This window comes from Equus quagga, chromosome 11 (assembly GCF_021613505.1).
Source record: "Equus quagga isolate Etosha38 chromosome 11, UCLA_HA_Equagga_1.0, whole genome shotgun sequence".
NCBI classification, from domain to species: domain Eukaryota; kingdom Metazoa; phylum Chordata; class Mammalia; order Perissodactyla; family Equidae; genus Equus; species Equus quagga.
In genome coordinates this window covers 46968979-46991630 of record NC_060277.1, presented here as the reverse complement: position 1 = coordinate 46991630, position 22652 = coordinate 46968979, and the positions used below count along the sequence as shown (strand labels likewise).

General features: G+C 40.4%; 1 protein-coding gene across 4 annotated transcripts in view; it reads right to left on the bottom strand.

Annotated features, from left to right (window-relative positions):
* Nucleotides 1-22652, bottom strand: part of UBE3D (ubiquitin protein ligase E3D) — a 155280-nt gene that overhangs the window by 12999 nt on the left and 119629 nt on the right. Inside the window, exon 10 of one of the 4 annotated variants that reach the window (XM_046674352.1) lies at nucleotides 9736-9873. The exons of the other annotated variants lie outside the window; for them this stretch is intronic. Within the exon in view, the coding sequence (XP_046530308.1) occupies nucleotides 9847-9873 (27 nt within the window). The 3' untranslated portion in view covers nucleotides 9736-9846. Of the gene's footprint in view, nucleotides 1-9735; nucleotides 9874-22652 lie in introns of those variants that run through there. 4 annotated transcript variants of the gene reach the window in all.

Here is a 22652-nt window from a genome sequence, read left to right as displayed (position 1 = left end):
CATAAAAAATAATAAAATCTGGCCATTTGTGACAACATGGATGGACCTTGAGGTTATTATGCTAAGCGACATAAATCAGAGGAAGAAAGTCAAATACGGTATAATCTCACTCATAAGTAGAAGATAAAAACAACAACACACAATCACATAGAGAGAGATTGGATTGGTGGTTACCAGAGGGGAAGGGGGGAGGGAGGAGGGCAAAAGGGGTGATTGGGCCACATGTGCATGGTGAGGGATTATAATTAGTCTTTGGGTGGTGAACATGATGTAATCTATACAGAAATCAAAATATAATGGAGTATACTTGAAATTTATGTAATGTTATAAACCAAAGTTACTGCAATAAAAAAATAATAAAGTTTAAAAAAAAGAAAAAAGATATTCAGCTGTGAATCCAGGATTACTGACTAAGCTATGGGTCTTTAATACATGAAATTATTTGGCTGAATTAATAATAATTAGGCCTTTCCCAAGTATGCCCAGATTGTACCATAATATTAATTAGAAAGAAGTGTCATCAAGACACTGTGTAAAGCAGTGGGAACAAATGGATGGATATAAATATGACCTCTAACCAGTCAGTCATTAGTGTATTACAATGTGGACTGGACTTTTCTGGCTACTGGGGCACTGAATACTTGGAAATGACCAAAGCTCAACTATACTTTGTTAGGAAATACCATCCTCTAAAATCAGCCAGCTGCCATAAAATGCTGGCCTCTGGAGTTCACTATGAGACCTGGATCTTGCCATCTTTGCACAGAAGTGCAAGTTCTATGAGATGGCATCACTGACTGACTGAAGAACTTGCATACTTCAATGCAAGTCAGAGCTGGCACAATATATAGCTGAAAGAGGCAGCCTGGCTTAGAAGAAAGAACACATGTATTTTCCAGAGGCTACATGATCAGATTACCCAGTCTTGATGCCTCAGTTTCTCCATGAGCTTCCTTCTCATGATGGGGCATCCTTTTTCTCTGGTTGGTCAAGGACTGTATCAGATACTGCAACATCTGTGAATGGCCCCCAGTAGGCAATCTCTTTCCCACACTCGTCTCTGGGAAGCTTACTGAGTCACGAGCCTTCCTCTGCCTGCCTAAAGGGGGCCTGCAATTCATGACTGGTGAGCTGCAAAATTAACATTAAGTATCTAGGGGTCCTTTACAGCAAAATAATTTCTTCAGGATTCAGGAAGTTCTGAGAGGAGTCACAGAAACATAAATTTTGATCCAATGAGAGTAAGGACTATAACTTGTCTAAGTTCTAAAGCATGAGAAAAAATACACTATGTTTTGATGGGGAATGGAGAAAATTTTGAAACATATATTGTTTAGGTGACTTGAACACAGGGAAATTGCTAAAAGGCTGTGAGCATAAACAAGTATTCCACTGAGTCTTCTGTGCTCTCAGAACTATTCCATTTGGTGTATTTAAGGATAAGGCCTATAAACACTATGAAAAATGTTCTCTATTTTCCATGGATTTAGGGGTAAACATTTCTTTGAAAATAAAAAATATTTTAAAAAATTTCCCTAAAATTTCTTTAGTGTCTTCATCTTTCTAAAGTATAAGAAATGAGTGGGCCCAGCTGGGGGTCCCTCAGTCAGGAGTTTTGGACAACCAAGACCCAGTATGAGATAAGCATGCATGATCTCACTCTTTTCCTCAAGAATGCTAGGTTCATAACATTAGTATGATGCTCATAAACAGATGTGGAGAGAAAAATGTTAGGGGCAGGTTAGATCAGTGGGAGACTAATCTTTTCATTCTGAAAATCTTATAAAGAAACCCAGCAAGACAGGGATCCTCATTGAGAAGTGGTCCCCAGAAGCCATCTCTCCCTATTCAAATTTCTGTCAGTCAACTCATGATACCAACAATCTGCAGGACACTTAACTGTTTTTGGTTTGTTTTTAACCTATAAAAAATTTCAAATATTAATATATTCTCTAGTAAAGAGAATAGTAAATCCACAAATATTACCTAGAAACAATAATTACAAACTCATGGCCATTTTGTTTCATCCAAACCCCTGCCACAGAACTCTTCTGAAGCAAATCTCAGGCTTATTATTTTGTTTATAATTTAGTATGTGTCTCTAAAAGAGAAGACTACTATAAAAATAAAACCACAATGCCATGATCACATCTAAAATACTAACAATAATTCCTTAACATAATCAAATGTCCAGTCAGTGATCAAATTGCCCCAACTAGCTCATAAAATTTTTTAACAATTGGTATTTGTTCAATCGGAATCCCAATATGGTGCAAGTATTACAATTAATTCATACATCTTTTAAGTTTCTTTTCAATCATAGTTTTCTCCTTTTTCAGTTTTCTCCCTTTGCAGTTTATATTTTGAAGAAGTCAGGTCTTTTGTCCTGTACTTTTCCACACACTGGAATGTGGTGGCTGTTTTTGTTTGTTTTTAGTGTCAGGAACTTATGGATTTAAAATATATTTGATACGCTTTAATCCATTGCAGTCATTATTCTCATTGATGCGCAAATTGTCCGTCTTCATCAGTGAGAACCTCTTCAACCTTGGAGTCTGAGTCCGGTTGACAAGATCCTAGTAGTTTACAACAGATTTTCGTTTGTTTTGTTGTTGTTGTTTTTTGCTTTCCAGTAGGACAGGATACAGCCTCGTCTTATACATTTCTATCCCAGACATGGAATCAGCCCTGTTCCCAAGGAGCCTGGTTCCTTTAGTGGGGAATGGTATTTAGAGACCACCCTAGAGACTGCCTTATCGCCTACAAAGCCCTCTGGTGACATTACCTCATGCACACACACACACACAAACGTCTCCCCTCCTGGGGGCCACCACATTCCCTTTCTGAAGTGCAGTGAAAAAACACCCAGCCTCAGGTGCCCTTGTGTCCTATTTAGAAACCAGGTCCTAATCTACTCAGAGATGAATCTTTTTGTCTGGTTAGCAAAAGAGGACAGGGTAGAAAAAGACCGCCTTAGCAACAGAAATTATTTTGTTGGAGAGGAACTAAAAACAAAGAAATTTCATTCCTTTTCCACTGGAACCAAAAGGAAATAACTAAGTTCTGTTATCAGAACTTAGATGGAAAAAGGAATCTTTCTAGATAGACAACTTAATTTTTTTTTAACGAGGTAAAAACATTCCCATATGAGTAAAAGAAAAATACTTCCAGAAAAAGGCTCACCAAGAAATCTTTTGGACGTGAAATTATGAAGGTGACTCACTGCGTGGTGTGGGGACAAGTCCCTGCTGTTCACTTGTTTGTGAAGCTGTGGAAGGACGAGGGAGGCCCGAGCGCTGTGTGGAGGCTGTGGCATGGGAAATTAAGCAGTTCTGTATACTCGTCTGGCTCATTAGGAGAAGTATTTCTGACCTCACTAAAGGAAAATCCTCTCTAAACCTCACAGTAGGTTTGAAAACAGAGAAGAAAACAAAAACCAGAAGGGCATGTTTCACAGTAGTTTTTATAATTTAGATCAAATTTATTTAGATGGCAAAAGGTTTCTCAGTCCCTGAGGACTGACAAGGGTCCTGTAAAACTCGAATCTACTGGGGGAAGGGGGCGCCAGGGACTCCTGTAAATCAACCCTAAAAAGACTTAGACGCTTCACAAAAGAACGTAAGTTGACCAAAAAGCTCCTGAAATGCTGCTCAATATCACCAGTCATCAGGGAAATGCAAAAGAAAATCATAATGAGATACCTGCCAGAATAGCTAAAATAAAGACTGACAACACCAAAGGATGCTGCTGTTGATGACGATATGGAGCAGCTGTCATGCTCATATATAGTTGCTGGGAGTGTAAAATGGCATAACCACTTTGCAGAAGTGTTTGGCAGTTTATTAAAAGTTAAAACATACATCTATCCTACAACCCAGCAATTTCATTCCTAGATATTTACTGAGAGAAATGAAAATATGTCCACAAACAGGCTTTACCAGAATATATGTCGCAGCCTTATTCAAAAAAGCTCCAAATCGAAACAACCTAAGTGTCCACTGCCAGAGAATGTATTAACAAATTGTGGTATATTCATACATGGAACACTCCTCTGTGATAAAAAAGAATGAACCATTGATAAATGCAGTAATATGGATAAACTGCAAAGACATCATATTAAGTGAGAAGCCAGACAAAGAAAGAGTACACACTGTGAGGGCTAATTTACATGCAGTTCAAATATAGGCAAAATGAATCTATGATGATAGAAATCAGAGACAGTGGTTTCCTAGGAAGGAGGATTAACAAAAAGACTCGAAGGGAACTTTCTAAAGGAATGGATTGATCTCTCTCTTCTTTTTGGATGGTGGTTACATGGGTGTCTATCAGTGGTTCTCAATCAGCGGTTGTTTTGCCGCCCAGGGGACATTTGGCAATGCCTGGAGACAATTTTGATTGTCATGACTAGAGGATGCTACTGGTGTCTAGTGGGTAGAGGCTGGAGATGAACAGGACAGCTCCCCGCAACAAAGAATTATCCAGTCCAAAATGTCAATAGTACCACGGCTGAGCAACCTAGTGTATGTACAATTGTTGAAACTCATCAAATTGAAAAATTAAGATCTGCACATTTTATTGAACGTTAATTATCACCAAAAGAAAGAAGGAAAAAGAACGCAACAACCACTCTCCTCAACCCAAAGTGTAGTTAAAGAAGATTGGGAAAAAAAATAAAACATTTCATATTTCAATCCTATGAGTTCAACTGCTCAATAAACACATTTCATATCCAAACTATTCTCGGTTAACGTGGATTGAAATAAAAAAATATTGGGGGAACTTCTGGTTTCCAGCTCCACATGTAAGGAGCTTGGAAGTCGACACTCCATTGTAACGACAGGTAAAAAGCTGAAAAATCAAGAACTCTGCTTGGATCCATAAGAGGGAGGACACAGGACAACTATGAGGGGAGAAGCAGAATACAGGGAGTCCTGGCGTAGTGGAGCAGAGACTCAGCAGCAGAAACCACTGCAGGAACCAGCGCCTGGGCAGGAAAACCTCAATTGTTAACAGAGTTGCTGGAGGCTCAGTGTGGACAAGTCTAAGAGTTAAAAACTCCAGGGGACCCAGTCACCAAGGGCTCCCACAGTTTGTGAGATTTACCTCCTGGGGCTTTACCAGGTTTCCACAGCAAATATCAGAGAAAAGTCCCTCATGCTTCCAGCAGGGGGAGGGGAGAAGGAACCATTCTGAAATACCCAGAGCACTGTGCCCTTAACCAGGCCTGCCCTCAGGTGACACTAGCTAACCAGAGCCTAACCTGCTGGGGTTTTGTCAGAACCTAACTGACCTGGGGGAGAGAAATTAGCCAACTCTTGTTAGCTCTAGCCATCCTGTCCCAACTAAGGGAGGAGAAAAAAATAAAAACTTGACTTATAAAATGTCACACACACAAAAATATTGGGGGAAAGATGGATTGGGTGTGAGAAGTCATCTCAGCAACTCTCCTTTCCAATATACTCTTCTATCTTCCCTTCTTCCCCTTGTATAACTCACACCTGGACTACTCAAAACTTCCTGAAGGAATTAAATTTTGGCCTCAGGGAAATGTTTAAACAGTTCAGTGCACAGCAGGCCTGGGGTGATATAGCAGTGGAGGAGTGGAGCCGGGCCTGGCGCAGGCTGAAGGCGAGTCAGCCCAGGTTCCCAGTCGGCCTCAGCATTCGTTCCCCCATCCCTCAATGCCACACTGTTCCCGGGCCCATTGCTCAACTAATGCACAGAGTCTGAGGCAGCCACAGGGAGCGGCAGGTGTGGGGCGGCGTGAGGACTTCTAAAGGGGTTTCCTTTTGTCCCAAAGGTCACAGTAACAAGCTGGCAACTGATTTCTATGGTTCTCTCGGAATCTCAGAGGAAATTTCTGGTACGAAGTAAAAAGTTGTTCTTAAGTGAAAAGAAAAATGGATCCGAAAATGCAATGCCGTGAACCAGTTTATGGTACAGGGACTATTAACTCTGATGTTTGCAGAAAACAAGTGGCTCATAACTCAGGTTACTAAAGTTGAATTTCATAAACATCTTTTTCCTTGGGGGAATCTGAACTGTATAATGTTAGCCTTCCTGCCAGTGATTTTCAGGTCTTCCATGATGCTTACAGTGGTACCCAGAATACATTTTCTGCTGAGCCTGGAGGCAGCCCTGAGTCAGCTTTTCCCATTACCTGTACACCTAAGCCATTCAAGAGACATATTAGTCAGAAATGCCTCTGGAGGAGATGCTGCAGAGCTCCTTCAATATTCTGGCCTTCTCCCCAGCCAAGAACTTTTTCCTTAAATTTAAATTAACTGACTGTTAACACAAGAATTCATGTCTGCTTTCTTTCCGTTTATGCAAGAGTAGCTACTTCAACTTTTGGGTGGGGCAAACTAGAACTCCCAAGTTAGAAAAAGTGCCCACAAACTTCATCACTCACTCACTCTCAGAAGCCTGAACTTCTATACTTGTCTCTAACCTTCGCGTTGATTCTCCAGGATTCAAGCTCTATGAGCGATGAAGCCCATTAGCTAAATTCTTTTGGAAACCTGACAGCCTCATACTGTGCATTTGTTCCTGTGGGCACATCTGCTGCACAGGAGGGAATGGAATTGGAAGCCGTCCTTCCCCCACCTCTCAACTTTGCTGTTTAAAGTGGCACTGAGTTTCAGCAGTGGTAGGCGGGGGACAAGAAAGGCACCTTTACACCTTGGTCAGCACCCTCGACATATGCAAAGACTCCAGCTTTACGTTCATCATCTATTGAACACCTGAACTGCTGATTCAGAGAGCTACTTCTTAGAGTAGGCTTCAAGAGGCAAAGCCCCAGTGGTTTTTAATTCCCAAACCCCTGCAAGGGACACAGCTCCATGCATGTCCAGCAGCGCCTGCTCAGGCACACGGACGCCGAGAGGGGGACCACATGCCTCTTCCTGCTGACATTTGCTGTTTCAGTGTTCCCAATAAAAACCATTCTTAGCCACCTCACCCCCGAAAAAAGCAAACTTGCATGCAGAATGGTAACATCTTCTCTAAATCTCTGTATATCCCTCCACAAGGTCTTGCAAACAAGAAGCTTTCAACAAATAGTTGTTGGCTAAACAATTGAATTAATTGATTATGTAACTAGAATCCAGGTTTAGTACTTTTCTTTGGAGTGTCAAATAAAAAATGTTTTATAGGATGGAGCTAAAAAGAGATTAGGTACATTGATATTTTCAACCCCAGTACTCGAATACTTTCATGTTACTTGGCAAAGCACCCTGGCCAGAAAATGGCTTTACTTAGAGCTTGGCCCAGCACGGCTTCACAGGCCTTACAGTTGAGACCAAGGGGCAGAGACCCTCACTGCTCCTCCAGCTACGTGAAGAGATAACTATCACAGAGTGGGCTCCTGAGAATTCTACGGTGATTTTGTTTTTTATAAAAGTTATCGGTTGGGGTAACATTGGAAGAGTCCAAGAATTAGAATCAGGTGATAACAGTTTTTGTGTTGAAAACAACTTAAAGACAGCCTCAATCATCAAATGACTTAAAATGTAGGAACTAGGCAGGTGGTGACATTGACAACGTGAGGATTGTGCCCAGCATTTTTCCGAACACTGAGGCAGAGTTTGGATGTTAATGACCATGGCTCACCAATTTTTCAAATGTTTGCTTTCCATGCATATTTTGTGTCATTCTAGTCTAACTCAAAAGATCTAATCCCACAAGATCACCTATAATTAGAGAGTGATGATGCATTCTTAGAAGACGAATATAGACACCACAGAAGTGATGATACATCAGCAGTCTGACAATAATTAATGCTTATCCTCGCAAGGCCACCTACACCAAGACACTTGGGAACAGTTCTCTGTAGCCATAACGTCACAGAAGGATGGCACAATCATTTTTCTCATCTGCAGAAGTAGGTCACAGCAAGAACATTTGGCAAAAAAACCAGAGTGGACATGAATGGGTTTTCAACACAATCTTTTCATTTTTCACCTCAATGTAAGACTTGATTATCGGTTCATTCTGTACTCTCTAATCATCTTTCTACACTGTACTAGGACCAGAAACGCAGCATGTGGAGACACAGCAAAAAGCCCCATTACCAAAATACTGCTTCTAAATGGAATAACAAGAACCCCAGCATTTGAGGCAGCCACTGGTTTTTGTTGTTGGTTTTATTTCCAGTGGCATGAAAATAAAACCTATCGTCATAAATTAGTACACTTATCAGGATTCTGAGCTGGCAACGATAGGCATAGAGGCTAAAGGTTGTATCATTTCCCACAGCAACCTTTTAAACTCAGCATATGGCCTGCATTTGGGGTGAAGTTTTATTTTTGCAGAGACTTCTATTTAAACTCAACAGTCAGACCTTGCAAAAACAATCTGAGTTACGTGCATTTCACTAGTGCTGCTGCCTTCCAGCTAATGAATGCCTTTCCCAATGAGGATGAAGAGGGTAGAAAAAGGGGGTATACAGTGGCGGGAAGGGGGACCATGACATTCACACTGATAATTTTGTAATGTCAGGAAATGTCATCAGAGGGGCTGAAATCCACCCACCTGAAGCTCTGCCCCGTCATCGGTCAGAAAGGATCAACACACTTCCCACACCGCAGCTTTCTCAGTTCACGCTGGGTCTCCTGACAATCAGGCACTTGGGTTCACTCTGGACTTTACTCCTGGGAACAGAGAACTGTGTCCGGGAAGTCAGGCTTCTCTCCTAACGATGTGCTCTTACTGGCGTCCATTTTTAGGGGAATTTGTTTTGAAGTTCTAGTGGGGGCTTGAACCTGTTCTTTGCTCCAACCCAGTCACTCATTTGGTGCAGTCCTTCCTTCCTTCTCCCCAAAGGTACTAACGAGCTTTCCTCTGTCCTGTTTTTCCCTTACTTTCTTCTTGCTAAGAGCAATCCTATTTCATTTTTCACAGAATGTGATTTTCTGTGTTCACTTTATCATTTTTACTCCTCTTAGAGTCATTAATGACCTTCGAGCTTCGTCAGTTCTTCTATGCTTTTTCCTTCCACATTCATCCTTATTTTCTTCCCCGTTTTTGCACTGAAGGACAATTGTACAATGAGTAAATTGTAAAGTCGTGTCACAGTTCCCTTAGGGACAATCTTCTTCCTTGAGCTATTAAATTGGAAAATGGCTTTTTAAAAAAACATCAAGGCTTTGTCACAGAGCAGGTGCAATCATTACAATGTAGAATAAGTCCTTTTCCCAACAAAAGCAGTGTAATACTTTACTTGTAACTGCACAAAGGGATTTAGAAAATGAAATATAAAAAACCTATCCCGAGCTTTACAGAGTTATGTGCACAGTTACATGATATTTTGTTCCTGAAATGTAGGCAATAAAGCCATACTGGTGGAGAACGCGACAGTTTTGCTTTCTGAATCCACTATTGCAAATCTGTTCCTTTAAACATTGGACAATGATCTGCTTTTCATTCATGCACACATCACGTAGTCAGTCATCCATCCGATGCATTCACTGGGTTCCTCCAACATGCCACGCAGAGTGATGAATTAAAAGAAAATCAAAATAAAAAGACAAACAAAAAAATAATCTTTTTCATCCTGAGAAACATGCCAGTGGTTATCCTCTATTCTTGGCATGCCACTCACTTCGAAAATTATCTCATAAATTGTAGGTACCTGCAGAAAGTGAGGGGCAGCAGCAATAACAAACCCACCTACAGGCAGACGCACTGAGGCAGATGCCGTCTTACCGCTCTGTCAAGCCCAGGACTCTCTCATAGTTCTATGCTGGCGGCCCAGCAGGCAAGCACCACAGGGGGGAAAAGGCTCTGTAATCCAGAAACTTGGGCTTGGATTCTCGCTCTGTGGTTTGCTGCCTGTGAGGCTTTGACTTAGCTTCTCTGAGCCTCAGTTCCCTCCTGTGAAAAACAGAAATAGTTGCACCATTCCCAAAAGGTGGCCATAATGACTAAAGGAGATAAAATCCACGAAGCTCCTATTACTGTACCCATTGCAAAATCGATGCTCAATAAATTGTAACTTTAGCAGCATCGTTACCATGACTGGGGTTTACAGGCTAGGAGAAACGATTGCCTCAAACTAAGGAATTCTTTTTTTCTGAGAAGGGGAATGGTAGGGTTAACTTCAAGGAGGCTGAGGAGACCTAGGTTGAAAATGAGTGTATCCCACGTCCTGGCACTGCCCCTCTTCTGTCTCAAGCTGTGCTCCTACTTCCTTCACCGAAGTGCCCATGTACACCCCCATAAATCCCCTCTACATTAGCACCCCATCCACTGACGCTTATCTGTCACCACTATCTTTTCCTGTATCTGGCCCAAACTTATTTAGAGAGCTTAACTCAGGGAAATAGTTAACCACTCTCAATGAGTCATAGAAAGGGGAGGAGATAAATCAATTTTCTTTTGGCTTGGGGATGGAGATGATGGACATGTGAGGGAAGAGGAAATGTGCAATAATGGAATTGTAAGGACACAGGGGTAACTGGACCACACACACACAAATACTTAGTGATCCAAACTTAACAAGAGAAACCGATGCTTGGTTGTAGAGAGGACTATTGATTTCAAGCGTTCACAGAATTACAGAACACCAGAGCTGGAAGAGACCTCAAAAATAATTCAGTTAAATCCCATTTTTTTACAGATAGAGAAACTGAGGCTCAAAGAAGTCTTAAATGACTTGTTGAAGGCAACTCAGCTAATGGCTGCAGAGCTAGAACTGGGATCTAGGTTTCTTACAGTTTCATTCCAAAAAGAACTTAAAATAACTATGAGGTAGTGTGTTTAGGCGGTTGACATCATCGTATTTCGTTTGTCTGCTGTTGTTTTTGTTTAGCGTGAAAAACATGCAGTCTGACTTTTAAAACGGGTTTGGATCTGGGGATTTACTTTAGATGGTGGTGGGGGAGCAGTCTAAGAATGCCCTGAAACTGCATGCAAAATCTTAAGTGGAAGTACATTTTTCTTAGAATAGGGTCCAAAGCTTTAACAGTCTCTCAAAGGTGTCAGTGAGCAAAACAAAGCCAAGTGCAGCAGATTGGGTGGAGAGAAGAGCGAGGAGCACAGTGGTTTCCAAGCTGCTGCGGGTGCGATGGTTCCAGCAGCGACATGGAGAAGCGGGGCAGGGAGAGGCTGGCTGGCAGAGTGGGCTCCGGTCCCACGCGCCTTCAAGCGGGGGCAGCTTTTCTTTGAGCTGCTCTCTAAATTAGCGGCTGTCAATCTGCTGAAGGAAAGGCTTCTGCTGCTGGGAGTAGGGCGATTAAAAACCACTGTTAGACCATAGCCTGTAAACCTCAACTCAGGTGTAACCCTCTGCCCATTAAAAAAAAAAATTACAGCCTTCTGCCAGGAACCCTTTCTTCTGCCTGTATCTGTTGCACTTCTATAGCTTCTGTATTTAACAGTCAAGATATCTCTTCCTTGCCAACAACTTCAGGAATGCCTGCTGGTGGAAGCATATAGGAGCCAGGAACTGCAAGTGGCTAGAGAAAAGGACCTCAGCCCATCCTTTCTCATTCCGAAAGGACAACGTAAATTGCTTTTGCCGTTTCCCTGGCTTCTCCCAGAATGGTCTTCGTCCCGAAGGCCTGGGTGCTGCTACGGTTCTATCAGAAAGCATGAGTGGATTTTTCACCTTTTTCTTTTTTATAACCTGAGAAATGCTCTCTCCTCCATTTTTCTCAGACAATAAAGAGTTGAGGGCATATATTTAGAAACGAGAAGTTTTAAGTTTTATAGCATGTTTGATAACTTGGGATGGGGAAAAATGAGAGCTAGTAAAAAGCAATAAAGCTTAGAAAGCAATATATTTGGCCATTTTCACCCAAAATTAGAACTTCACACCCTGAAGACACAAGCCTAAATAATGTTGTTTGTGTTGCATTAACCTTAAGCTATAATATGGCAAAACTAGTTTACAGGAGATCACAAAAACCAGTTACAACGTCAGCAGCAGCTAGCAGGAATGCTTTGGCAAGCAATCAGTCTTACAGATTCAGTTATAAACATCAGGACCACGGTCTGGCCTGTGTGAGTTTGTACGCAATTCAAGTGTAAATACATACATGACTTCAAAAATAAGCACCATCCTGAGAAAGGACCACTCCACAAGACATTTTATATTTGAGGTTTGATGTTTTTCTTCTTCTGCTCTCACCTCCTCATTTAATGTGCTTATGAAGGACGGCAGAGCCCTGGGGATGGAGGGGCAGTGAGACACCAGCTGGCTCAACACTCCCTTGCCAGCTCTCCACAGGTGCAACCATTTCTACTTGTCAATACAATCCCTAGAATAGAATTTTTAAAGACATTCTCTCATTGAATAGCTAGGCCTACACCCAGCAATGTTCTGGGTGTTGTGAATTATATTATAAAAGTGTAAGATGATGTTCCTGTTTCCAAGGAACTTACGATCTCACTGGCAACCCTGGGCGTACATTTAGGAGCTTTCCGTCATCCTAAGGGAAGGCAGTCAGAGCAGGGAGTGGTGGAAACGCAGGTGTGACTCTTACTGTCGTCTCTGGTACCCTTTCTAGTAACTAATATAAGGTAAGGAACACAGGTACCTAATATAAGGTAAGGAACCAGAGTGGTACAGACCACAGAGCGCTGTGTCCAGACATAAGGGGTCAAGCCTGTACCAATCACTGAAGTAGATGTTTGGGATCAGAAATAGAAGGAACAGTCGCAGGGATAAAAGTAATAACCATTTATTGAGCACTTATTCTGTTCCAAGTACTCTCATATGGTCACGGATGTTACCATTAGGATGCCCCTAAGGTAAGTAATACTATTAACATACAGATGAGCAAACAGAGGCTGAGAGACATGTTTGTCTCAGGTTCTACAGGCAGTATGTGGAGGGGCTGAGCTTTTACACCTCACCTGTCTGACTTCTAAGTTCATGTTCCAACCCTGACTTCTAAATCCTGTCATTTCTGAGTTTCTGTAAATCTGTATTAACATACCTATTACAATGTCTTATTCAATTATGAAATATAGCAAAGCTCATAAAGTATTCAGACATTTCTGCAGATGTTTTACTGACATCTAAGTATGTAATGATTTTCTACTTCTCACCTTATTATATCCTAAATACTATTACCACAGCATCTATAAGATAACAACATAGAAGACCCACAGTGTGCCCGCTATACTTAGTTTCCATAGGTTCATATCGAAGGCTGGCACATTCATAATATATCAATAACTGGTAAATTATTTAGCTATTTTATTTACCTCTGACAAATGGAACACTGAGTTGAATCTGAGGTATATAAGTATTGGGACGGATAAACTCAGTGTTGATGAGTGAAAGAAGATGCAAATCTGATAAAGATTTCATGGTACTGTTATAAGAAAATTATTGTAAACAAATAAAATCTACATACATTTTAAATATAACTTTTAAAGAGGAAAAACAAATACAATGGAATCTGTTTCCACTGTAAGGAAAGTGCACTTATGTAGGTACTACCTGCTGCTCGCAGAAAGTCAGCTGAAGTACGCTCACTTCTGGATGCGGCGAATACTTTAGGGGAGTCACCTGTAACACCTCTGCATCTTCAGCCCCCCCCCCCTTAATGCCGACTACATTTAGTTTTAGATTTTTACATTCTAGAAGGAGCCTTTCACTTTACCTACCCAGCTTCCCGCACTTGAAGCATCCCAGAAGAAATAAGACACTGAAATTATTAAAAGTCTGTTTCTACCTATTGATTCTGAAAACGAACACTGATAATTGTAGAGAAGGAATATATGGGGGCACTCAGAGAACAAGGGAAAGCTAAGGTTCTGCCTCAAAATCCTGCTTTATCCTTTTCTAATGAATGTGGAACAAAATGACAGTTCAATTTGAGAAATTTTTTCCAATTATTATCCCCAACATTGAAATGAAGAAATAAATTCTTAAAAGGAAATGAATTTCTACTTTCTTGTGAGAGATTATGGAAGCTCAAATGAGAAGAAAGAGAAGGACGGAAGAAAGGAGAAAGCAAGGAGGGCAAGACTAGAGAAAACAGAACTGCAATGAATGCAGGAAGAAAGTGAAGTTAACTTCTAAGCTTTGGCAAAGTTTTATATTTCTCTTTGAATCATCTTTTAATTTCTGAAGGAATAATGCTCATTTACACTTCTACCAGAGAAAGTAAAGGGTAAGCAAAAAACCCTTATTTCCTGAGTCTTACTGTCACATGAACTCTTTAGAAATCTGAGATTTTTGTGCTATTTATATTCATGACATACTATAAAGGTATAAGGTTTTTAAAAGTCATCTTATGGGGACTGCTGGGAAGACGGTGGCCTGGGAAGACTCTGAACTCACCTTCTCCCATGGACACAACACTACCCTTGGAATAATTACCTGAGAGAGAACTGAAAACTGGATAAAAAGAACCCCCACAACAAGGGACAGTGCTCACTGAGGTAGAAAAGGCAGAAATTCCTTTCTGGAGAGAAAAAAGCCACCTTCTAGCCATGACACTTTGGCCTGGAGCAATCTTAAGGTATGAAGCCTTTCCTGGAGGAGTGGGGGATCTGAGCAGCAGAGCTTTGCCACAATAAGCAGGTTTTGGACTCAGCACAACCAAGATAACTGTCATAATATCTGGTTTTGCTGGCTGTTAACAACAACGGGGAATACACCCAGAAAAGCTATTGGATATAAGGGGAAAGGAAAGCCTGCTCTTAAAGGGTCCCAGCACAAATTCACCCATTTGGAGAAGACACCTAAAATCACCATAAAGGTGCACAGTCCTTTGGTGACAAAAGACTTACTCGATAGGCTCTGGGTGCATCCTGGCAAGGCAGGAGATGGCTGGGACCACCTCCCCAGGGACTGGGACATTGGCAGCAGCCATTATTCTGACCTAGTACAGGCGTGCTGACACAGACACTGGCAGACGCCATTGGAGTTCGGCGCCTAGCCTGTTAGCCCAGGAGTCTGCCCCACCCACTAAAGAGCACTGATTTAATACAGCTGAGCCAGGGCAGGTAGCCCACCCTAGGGACCAGCCCCACCCAACAGCCAGCCCTCAGGCAACTTGTGGGCCTGTAGAGGTGAGGTGTGTGGGACCTATGCAGTAGGGTGAGTGGGTCTGCTTCTGTGGGCACAGCATGCGTGAGGGGAAGGCCTGTGTTGGAAGAGTGTGTGGGGCCTCTACAGTGGGGTGAGTGGGTCCACTTCAGTGGGTCAGGGCAGGTGCACTGAGCAGGACTGTGTTGACAGGGTGTGTGGGCCTGTGGGTGGCAGGGCTTGTGAGCTGCAGAAGACTCATGCTTCTGAAACAGCCACAAAGGGGATAGGCCCCACCTTCCAACACCTGAAACAATTGTGTGCTGCCACACCTGGGGCCAGCCTCACCCAGCTGCACTCCTGAAACAGCTGATAATGGCTTTGCAGGCCAGAGGCAATAGCAATTGTAAGGCCCTGAGCCTATCAACCAGTCATGCTGCAGGCCCTTAAGCCAACTGTGCTGGGGCTTCCCACACCTGATAAAGTGACTGAAGGGACAATAGCAGCCACATGCAGCTGAGCATTACAACCAGCCAGCCAGGGGGACAGCCTAGCTTCCCTGGGCACCTGCAGCAAAAGCAACTCTGCCACAACAGAAGGACACATGTAGCCCACAGAGGGGAGACTCCTGGAACATTTGGAACTGGTGATGGGAGGGAAGCTCAATGCTGGGCCTCATAAGGCATCTCTTACATAAGGCTACCAATCCAAGATCAGGAGACATAGCTGATCTACATAATACACAGATATAAGCACAGAGAAAGAGGCAAAATGAGGAGACAAAGGAAGACATTCCAAATAAGGCAACAGAATAAAGCTTCAGAAAAAGAATTAAATGAAACAGAGATAAACAATCTCCCTGATAAGGAGTTCAAACCAATAGTCATAAGGACGCTCACTGATCTTAGGAGAAGATGGATGAATTCAGGAAGAACTTCAACAAAGAACTGGAAAATATAAAAAAAGAGCCAATCAAAACTGAGGAATACAATAATGGAAATAAAAAATTCACTAGAGAGATTCAATAGCACAGCAGACAATACAGAAGAACGGATCAGTGAGCTGGATGAAAGAGTAGAGGAAATCACCCAAGCTGAACAGAAAAAATGAGAAAAGAATTAAAAAGAATGAGGGCAGTCTAAAGGACCTCTGGGACAACTAACATCCATATTATAGGTGTCCCAGAAGGAGAAGAGAGAGACAAAGGGGCAGAGAATCTATTCGAAGAAATAACAGCTGAAAACTTTACTACCACAAAGAAGGAAAAAGACATCCAGGTACAGGAATCACAGAGAGTACTAAACAACACAAACCCAAAGAGCCCACAACATGACACATTATAATTAAAATGTTAAGCGTTACAGATAAAGAGAGAATCCTAAAAGCTACAAAAGAAAGGCCACAAGTTACATATAAAGGAAACCCCATAAGGCTATCAGCTAACTTCTCAGAAGAAACCTTGCAGGCTAGAAGGGAGTGGAACGATATATTTAAAGTGCTGAAAGGAAAACACCTACAGCCAAGAATACTCTAACCAGCAAGGTTATCATTCAGAATGGAAAGAGAGAGAAAGAGTTTCCCAGACAAGCAAAAATTAAAGGAGTTTGTCACCAATAAACTAGCCTTACAAGAAGTGCTAAAAAGACTTAAGTGGAAAAGAAAAGACCACAAATTGGAATAAGACAATTATCAAAAAAATAATAATAAAAACACCGGTAAAAGCAAATATACAGTAAAGGTGGCAGATCAACCACGTATGAAGCTAATATGAAGGTCAAAAGACAAAAGTACTAAAATTATCTATTTCTATGATAAGAAGGTAATGGATACACACACACAAAAAGAGGTTAAATATGATATCAAAAACATAAAATGTGGGAGGAGAGGAGTAAAAGAGTAGAGCTTTTAGCAAGAGGTCAAACTTAAGAGACCATCAACTTAATATAGATTGCTATATACATAGGTTATTATATATGAACCTCATGGTAATCAAAAACCAGAAACCTATAATAAATACAGAAAAAATTAAGAGAAAGGAACCCAAAGATAATACTAAAGAAAGCCATCAAATCACAAGGGAAGAGAGCAAGAGAAGAAGAAAAGAACAGAGAGAACTACTAAAACACTCAGAACAAAGAAACAAAATGGAAATAGGTACATACTTATCAATAGCTACTTTATATGTCACTGGACTAAATGCTCCAATCAAAAGACATAGGGTGGCTGATTGGATAGAAAAACAAGACCCACATATATGCTGCATACAAGAGACACACTTCAGACCTAAAGACACTCACAAACTGAGGGTGAAGAGATGGAAAAAGATACTCCATGCAAATGGCAATGAAAAGAAACTTTGAGTAGCAATACTTATATCAGACAAAATAGACTTTAAAACATAAACTGTAACAAGAGAGAAAGAAGGGCACTACATAATGATAAAGGGAACAATCCAACAGGAAGATATAACACTTGTAAATACATATGCACCCAACATAGGAGCACCTAAAGAAAGAAAGTATTAACAGACATAAAAGGAGAAATAGACAGTAACACAATAATAGTAGGGGACTTTAACACTCCACTTACACCAACGGATAGATCATCCAAGCAGAAGATCAATAAGAAAACATTGGCCTTACATGACACATTAGATCAGATGGACATAGTAATATACACAGAACATTCTGTCCCAAAACTGCAGAATACACATTCTTTTCAAATGCATGTGGGACATTCTCCAGGATAGATCATATATTACGCCAAAAAACAAGTCTCAATAAATTTAAGAAGACTGAAATAATACCAAGCATCTTTTCTGACCACAACAGTATGAAACTAGAAATCAACTACAGGAAGAAAATCGGAAAAGCCACAGATATGTGGAAATTAAATAAAATGTTACCGAACAACAATTGGGTCAATGAAGAAATCAAAGCAGAAATCAAAAAACACCCGGAGACAAATGAAAATTAAAATACAACATGCCAAAATTTATGATATGGCAAAAGTCGTTGTAAGCGGGAAGTTTATAGCAATAGAAGCCTACTTCGAAAAACAAGAAAAATCTCAAATAAACAATCCAACAGTTCACCTGAAGGATCTAGAAAAAACAAACGAAGCCTAACATCAGTAGAAGAAAGGAAATAATAAAAATCAGAGCAGGCATAAATGAAATAGAGACTAAAAAAAAAAAATAGAAAAAAAATCAATGAAACAAAGTGCTGGTTCTTTAAAAAGAAAAACAAAATTGACAAACCTTTAGATAGACTCACCAAGAAAAAAAGAGAGAAAGCTCAAATAAAATCAGAAATGAAAGAAGAGAAATTATAATGGACATCTCAGAAACATAAGCCTATGAGAATACTATGAAAAGCTATACACCAACAAATTGGATAATCTAGAAGAAATGGATAAATTCTTAGAAACATACAACCTTCCAAAACTGGACCAAGAAGAAGTAGAGAATTTGAATAGACCAATCACCAGTAAGGAGATCGAAACAGCAATCAAAAACTGCCCAAAAATAAAAGTCTAGGACCACATGGCTTCCCTGGTGAATTGTACGAAACATTCAAAGAAGACTTAATACCTATCCTTCTCAAACTCTTCCAAAAATTGAAGAGGAGGGGAGGCTTCCTAACTCACTCTACAAAGCCAACATTATCCTGATACCAAAACCAGACAAGGACAACACGAAAAAAGAAAACTACAGGCCAATATCACTGATGAACACCGATACAAAAATCCTCAACAAAATACTAGCAAATCAAATACAACAATACATTAAAAAGATCATACATCATGATCAAGTGGGTTTCATTCCAGGGATGCAGGGATGGTTCAACATCCGCAAATCTATCAACGTGATACACCAAATTAAGGAAATGAAGAATAAAAATCACACGATCATCTCAATAGATGCAGAGAAAGCATTTGACAAGATACAGCATCCATTTATGAAAAAAAACTCTGAATAAAACAGGTATAGAAGGAAAGTACCTCAAGATAATAAAGGCCATATATGACAAACCCACATACTAATATCATACTCAACAGAGAAAAACTGAAAGCTAACCCTCTAAGAACAGGAACCAGACAAGATGCCCACTTTTGGCACTCTTCCTTAAAGTAATACCAGAAGTCCTAGCCAGAGCAATCAGGCAAGAAAAAGAAATAAAAGGGATCCAAATTGGAAAAGAAGAAGTGAAACTGTCACTATTGGCAGATGGCATGATTTTATATATAGAAATCTCGAATGAAGCGACCAAAAAACTTTTAGACATAGTAAATGAATACAGAAAAGTTGCAGGATACAAAATCAACATACAAAAATCAGTTGTGTTTCTATACACTAACAACAAAGTAGCAGAAAGAGAAATTAAGAATATAATCCCATTTACAATTGCAACAAAAAGAATAAAATACCTAGTAATAAATTTAACCAACGAGGCAAAAGACCTGTACACTGAAAACTATAAAACACTGTTGAAAGAAATTTAAAAAGACACCAAGAAATGGAAAGATATTCCATGCTCTTGGATTGGAAGAATTAACATAGTTAAAATGTCCATATTTCCTAAAGCAATCCACAGATTCAGTGCAATCCCTATCAAGGTTCCAACAACATTGTTCACAAAAACAGAACAAAGAATACTAAAATTAATGTGGAACAACAAAAGACACTGAATAGCCAAAGGAATCCTGAGAAAAAAGAACAAAGCTGGAGGGATCATACTCCCTAATTTCATAATATACCAGAAAGCTCCAGTAATCCAAACAGCATGGTACTGGCACAAAAAAGACATACAGATCAATGGAACAGAATCGAGAGCCCAGAAACAACTCTACACATCTATGGACAGGTAATTTTTGACAAGGGAGCCAAGAACATACAATGGGGAAAGGAAAGTTTCTTCAATAAATGGCGCTGGGAAAACTGGACAGCCACATGCAAAAGAATGGAAGTAGACCATTATCTTTCATCATACACAAAAATTAACTCAAAATGGATTAAAGACTTGAATGTAAGACCTGAAACCATGAAACTTCTAGAAGAAAACGTAAACAGTACACTCTTCGACATCAGTGTTAGCAGCATATTTTCAAGTACCTGTCTCACTGGGCAAGGGAAACAATAGAAAAAAAAAATCTAAATGGTACTACATCAAACTAAAAAGCTTCTGTACAGCAAAGGAAACCATCAACAAAATGAAAAGATGACCTAACAATTGGGAGAAGATATTTGCAAACCATATATCTGATAAAGGGTTAATATCCAAAATCTGTAAAGAAATCATACATCTCAACAACAACAAAAAAACTGAAAACCCAATCGAAAAATGGGCAGAAGATCTGGACATTTCTCCAAAGAAGATATACAGAGGGCCAAGAGGCACATGAAAGGATGTTCAACATCATTTATTATTAGGGAAATGCCAATCAAAACTACAATGAGATATCACCTCACACCTATCAGAATGGCTATAATTAACAAGACAGGAAATATCAAGTGTCAGAACAGATGTGGAGAAAAGGGTACGCTCATACACTGTTGGTGGGAGTGCCAACTGGTGCAGCCACTATGGAAAACAGTATGGAGTTCCTCAAAAAATTAAAAAGAGAACTACCATATGATCCAGCTATTCAAACGCTGAGTATTTATCCAAAGAACGTGAAAACATGAATGCATAAAAATATATGCACCCCTATGTTCATCGCAGCATTATTCACAATAGCCAAGACTTGGAAGCAGTGTAGGTGCCCAAGAAGGGACGAACAGATAAAGATATGGTATATGTACACAATGGAATACTACACAGCCATAAAGAAAGATGAAATCTTGCCATTTGCAACAACATGGATGGACCTTGAGGGTGTTATACTAAGCAAAATAAGTCAGAAGGAGAAAGTCAAATACCGTATGATCTCACTCATAAATAGAAGATAAAAACAACAACAAACAAACACACAGAGACAGAGACTGAATTGGTGGTTACCAGAGGGGATATGGGGAGGAGGAGGGCGAAAGGGGTGATTCACACATGTGTATGATAATGGATGGTAATTAGTGTTTGGTTGGTGAACATGATACAGTCTACACAGAATTCAAAATATAATGCTGTCATCTGAAATTTATATAATGTTATACACCAACGTTACCTCAATAAAAAAAATGTCATTTTACAAATGAGAAAATGATCGTATCAGGTACTAAGAAACACATCTGAGTTTACTTGATGAAAAAGCTGAAAAAAAGACCAAAGCATTTTCCAGAATAGGTTCTTAGTTTAGCTTAGATGATTAAAGCACTGTGGATACACAAGGTTTGGTCTAACAGGATGACTTAATGAGACACAGACTAGTGTACTGTCTTCTTTGCTGGTATAGATTCACTGACAAAAGAATTATAAGATAGTGCACAGAAAGGGAGAAGGACCCTAGTGCGTGTGAATCCTGGCCTCCCTTACCCCTCTCCTTGAGGCTAGAGCTTGCAGAGGCAAGGGAAGTGGACCAGGAGAAAGGAGACTTGTTGAGATGCAAGTCAGGGAGCCGTGGGGGAGAAGTTCCAAAGTGGTGGTGACTCATGTTCTTTGTTCAGTTCTTGACCTAGAAGTATCAGGACGTGGGAGGGCTCACGATTTAATGCCGGTGGAGACCCTGCAGGCAGCGGCACAGGTCTCAGTTACTAGCCTTCCACAGAGGGACTCAAAAGGCCAACGTAACCACCTACTCTTGAATTTGGGCAAAGAGTGTCTTCCCAGAAATCTTTTTCCTGATTTGCCTGAACTGACAGAGACTGACTACTTTAGGATAAAGAAAACTTGATTGAGAAAAACACGCAGACATTGTAGTTTCAATATCTATCCCCAGACTGGCAAACAGGAAACAATGTCACAGAAAAAAAGGTTTGCTTTAAACACTCACCACCTGAGAAAGCACTACTTCAAACATCATGTGAAATTACGTACTAAGAAAGTCACATTTTCCAAGTCCAATTCGTAACACTAAGGTTCAACTGGAAAAAAAAATCACAAATCTTTTTAAAAACCACCTTCACAGAGAGAAGTTTCTATTAACACTATAACCAAATACCTCACAGTTAGCACAAGTTGTGAGAGAAAAGTGTTTTGCGATGTATTATGAAACAAAGAGGATCCACTTCCAGCAATAAATTGCTGAAGTCCTTGGCCAGAGTTTCCCTTCTCATCCAGGCTTACAAATGTGTTCTGGGATTTGATATCCAGAAAAATCCTTGAGAGGTATCTAAGAGTAATTTTTGTCAGAGGAGGCAAAGTAGTAAAGAAGGCAAGGTAAACCGCCCTCAGTATTCCTTCGATAGGCTTACCCTTTTCATACAGCAACACCACGTTGATCTGCAGCAACACAATTTAAATGGAGAATTTAAGATACATTACCTCTTTTTCTGCCTTTTAAAATAGCAATGCACCAAGCCCAAAAAGATTTCATGAAGCATAATTTAACCTTTTCCTGATGACCCAAAGCCAACATTACAAATTACCTCTTAGTTGTGTGATCTTGGGCAAGTCACCCGACTCCCTCTAAACGAGCTTCAGTGCCCTCGTCTTTACTATGAGGATGAAAATATGCCTCTCATAGAACAGTGAGGAGGGATTGAATGAGATCATCCCTGGAAAGCACGCAG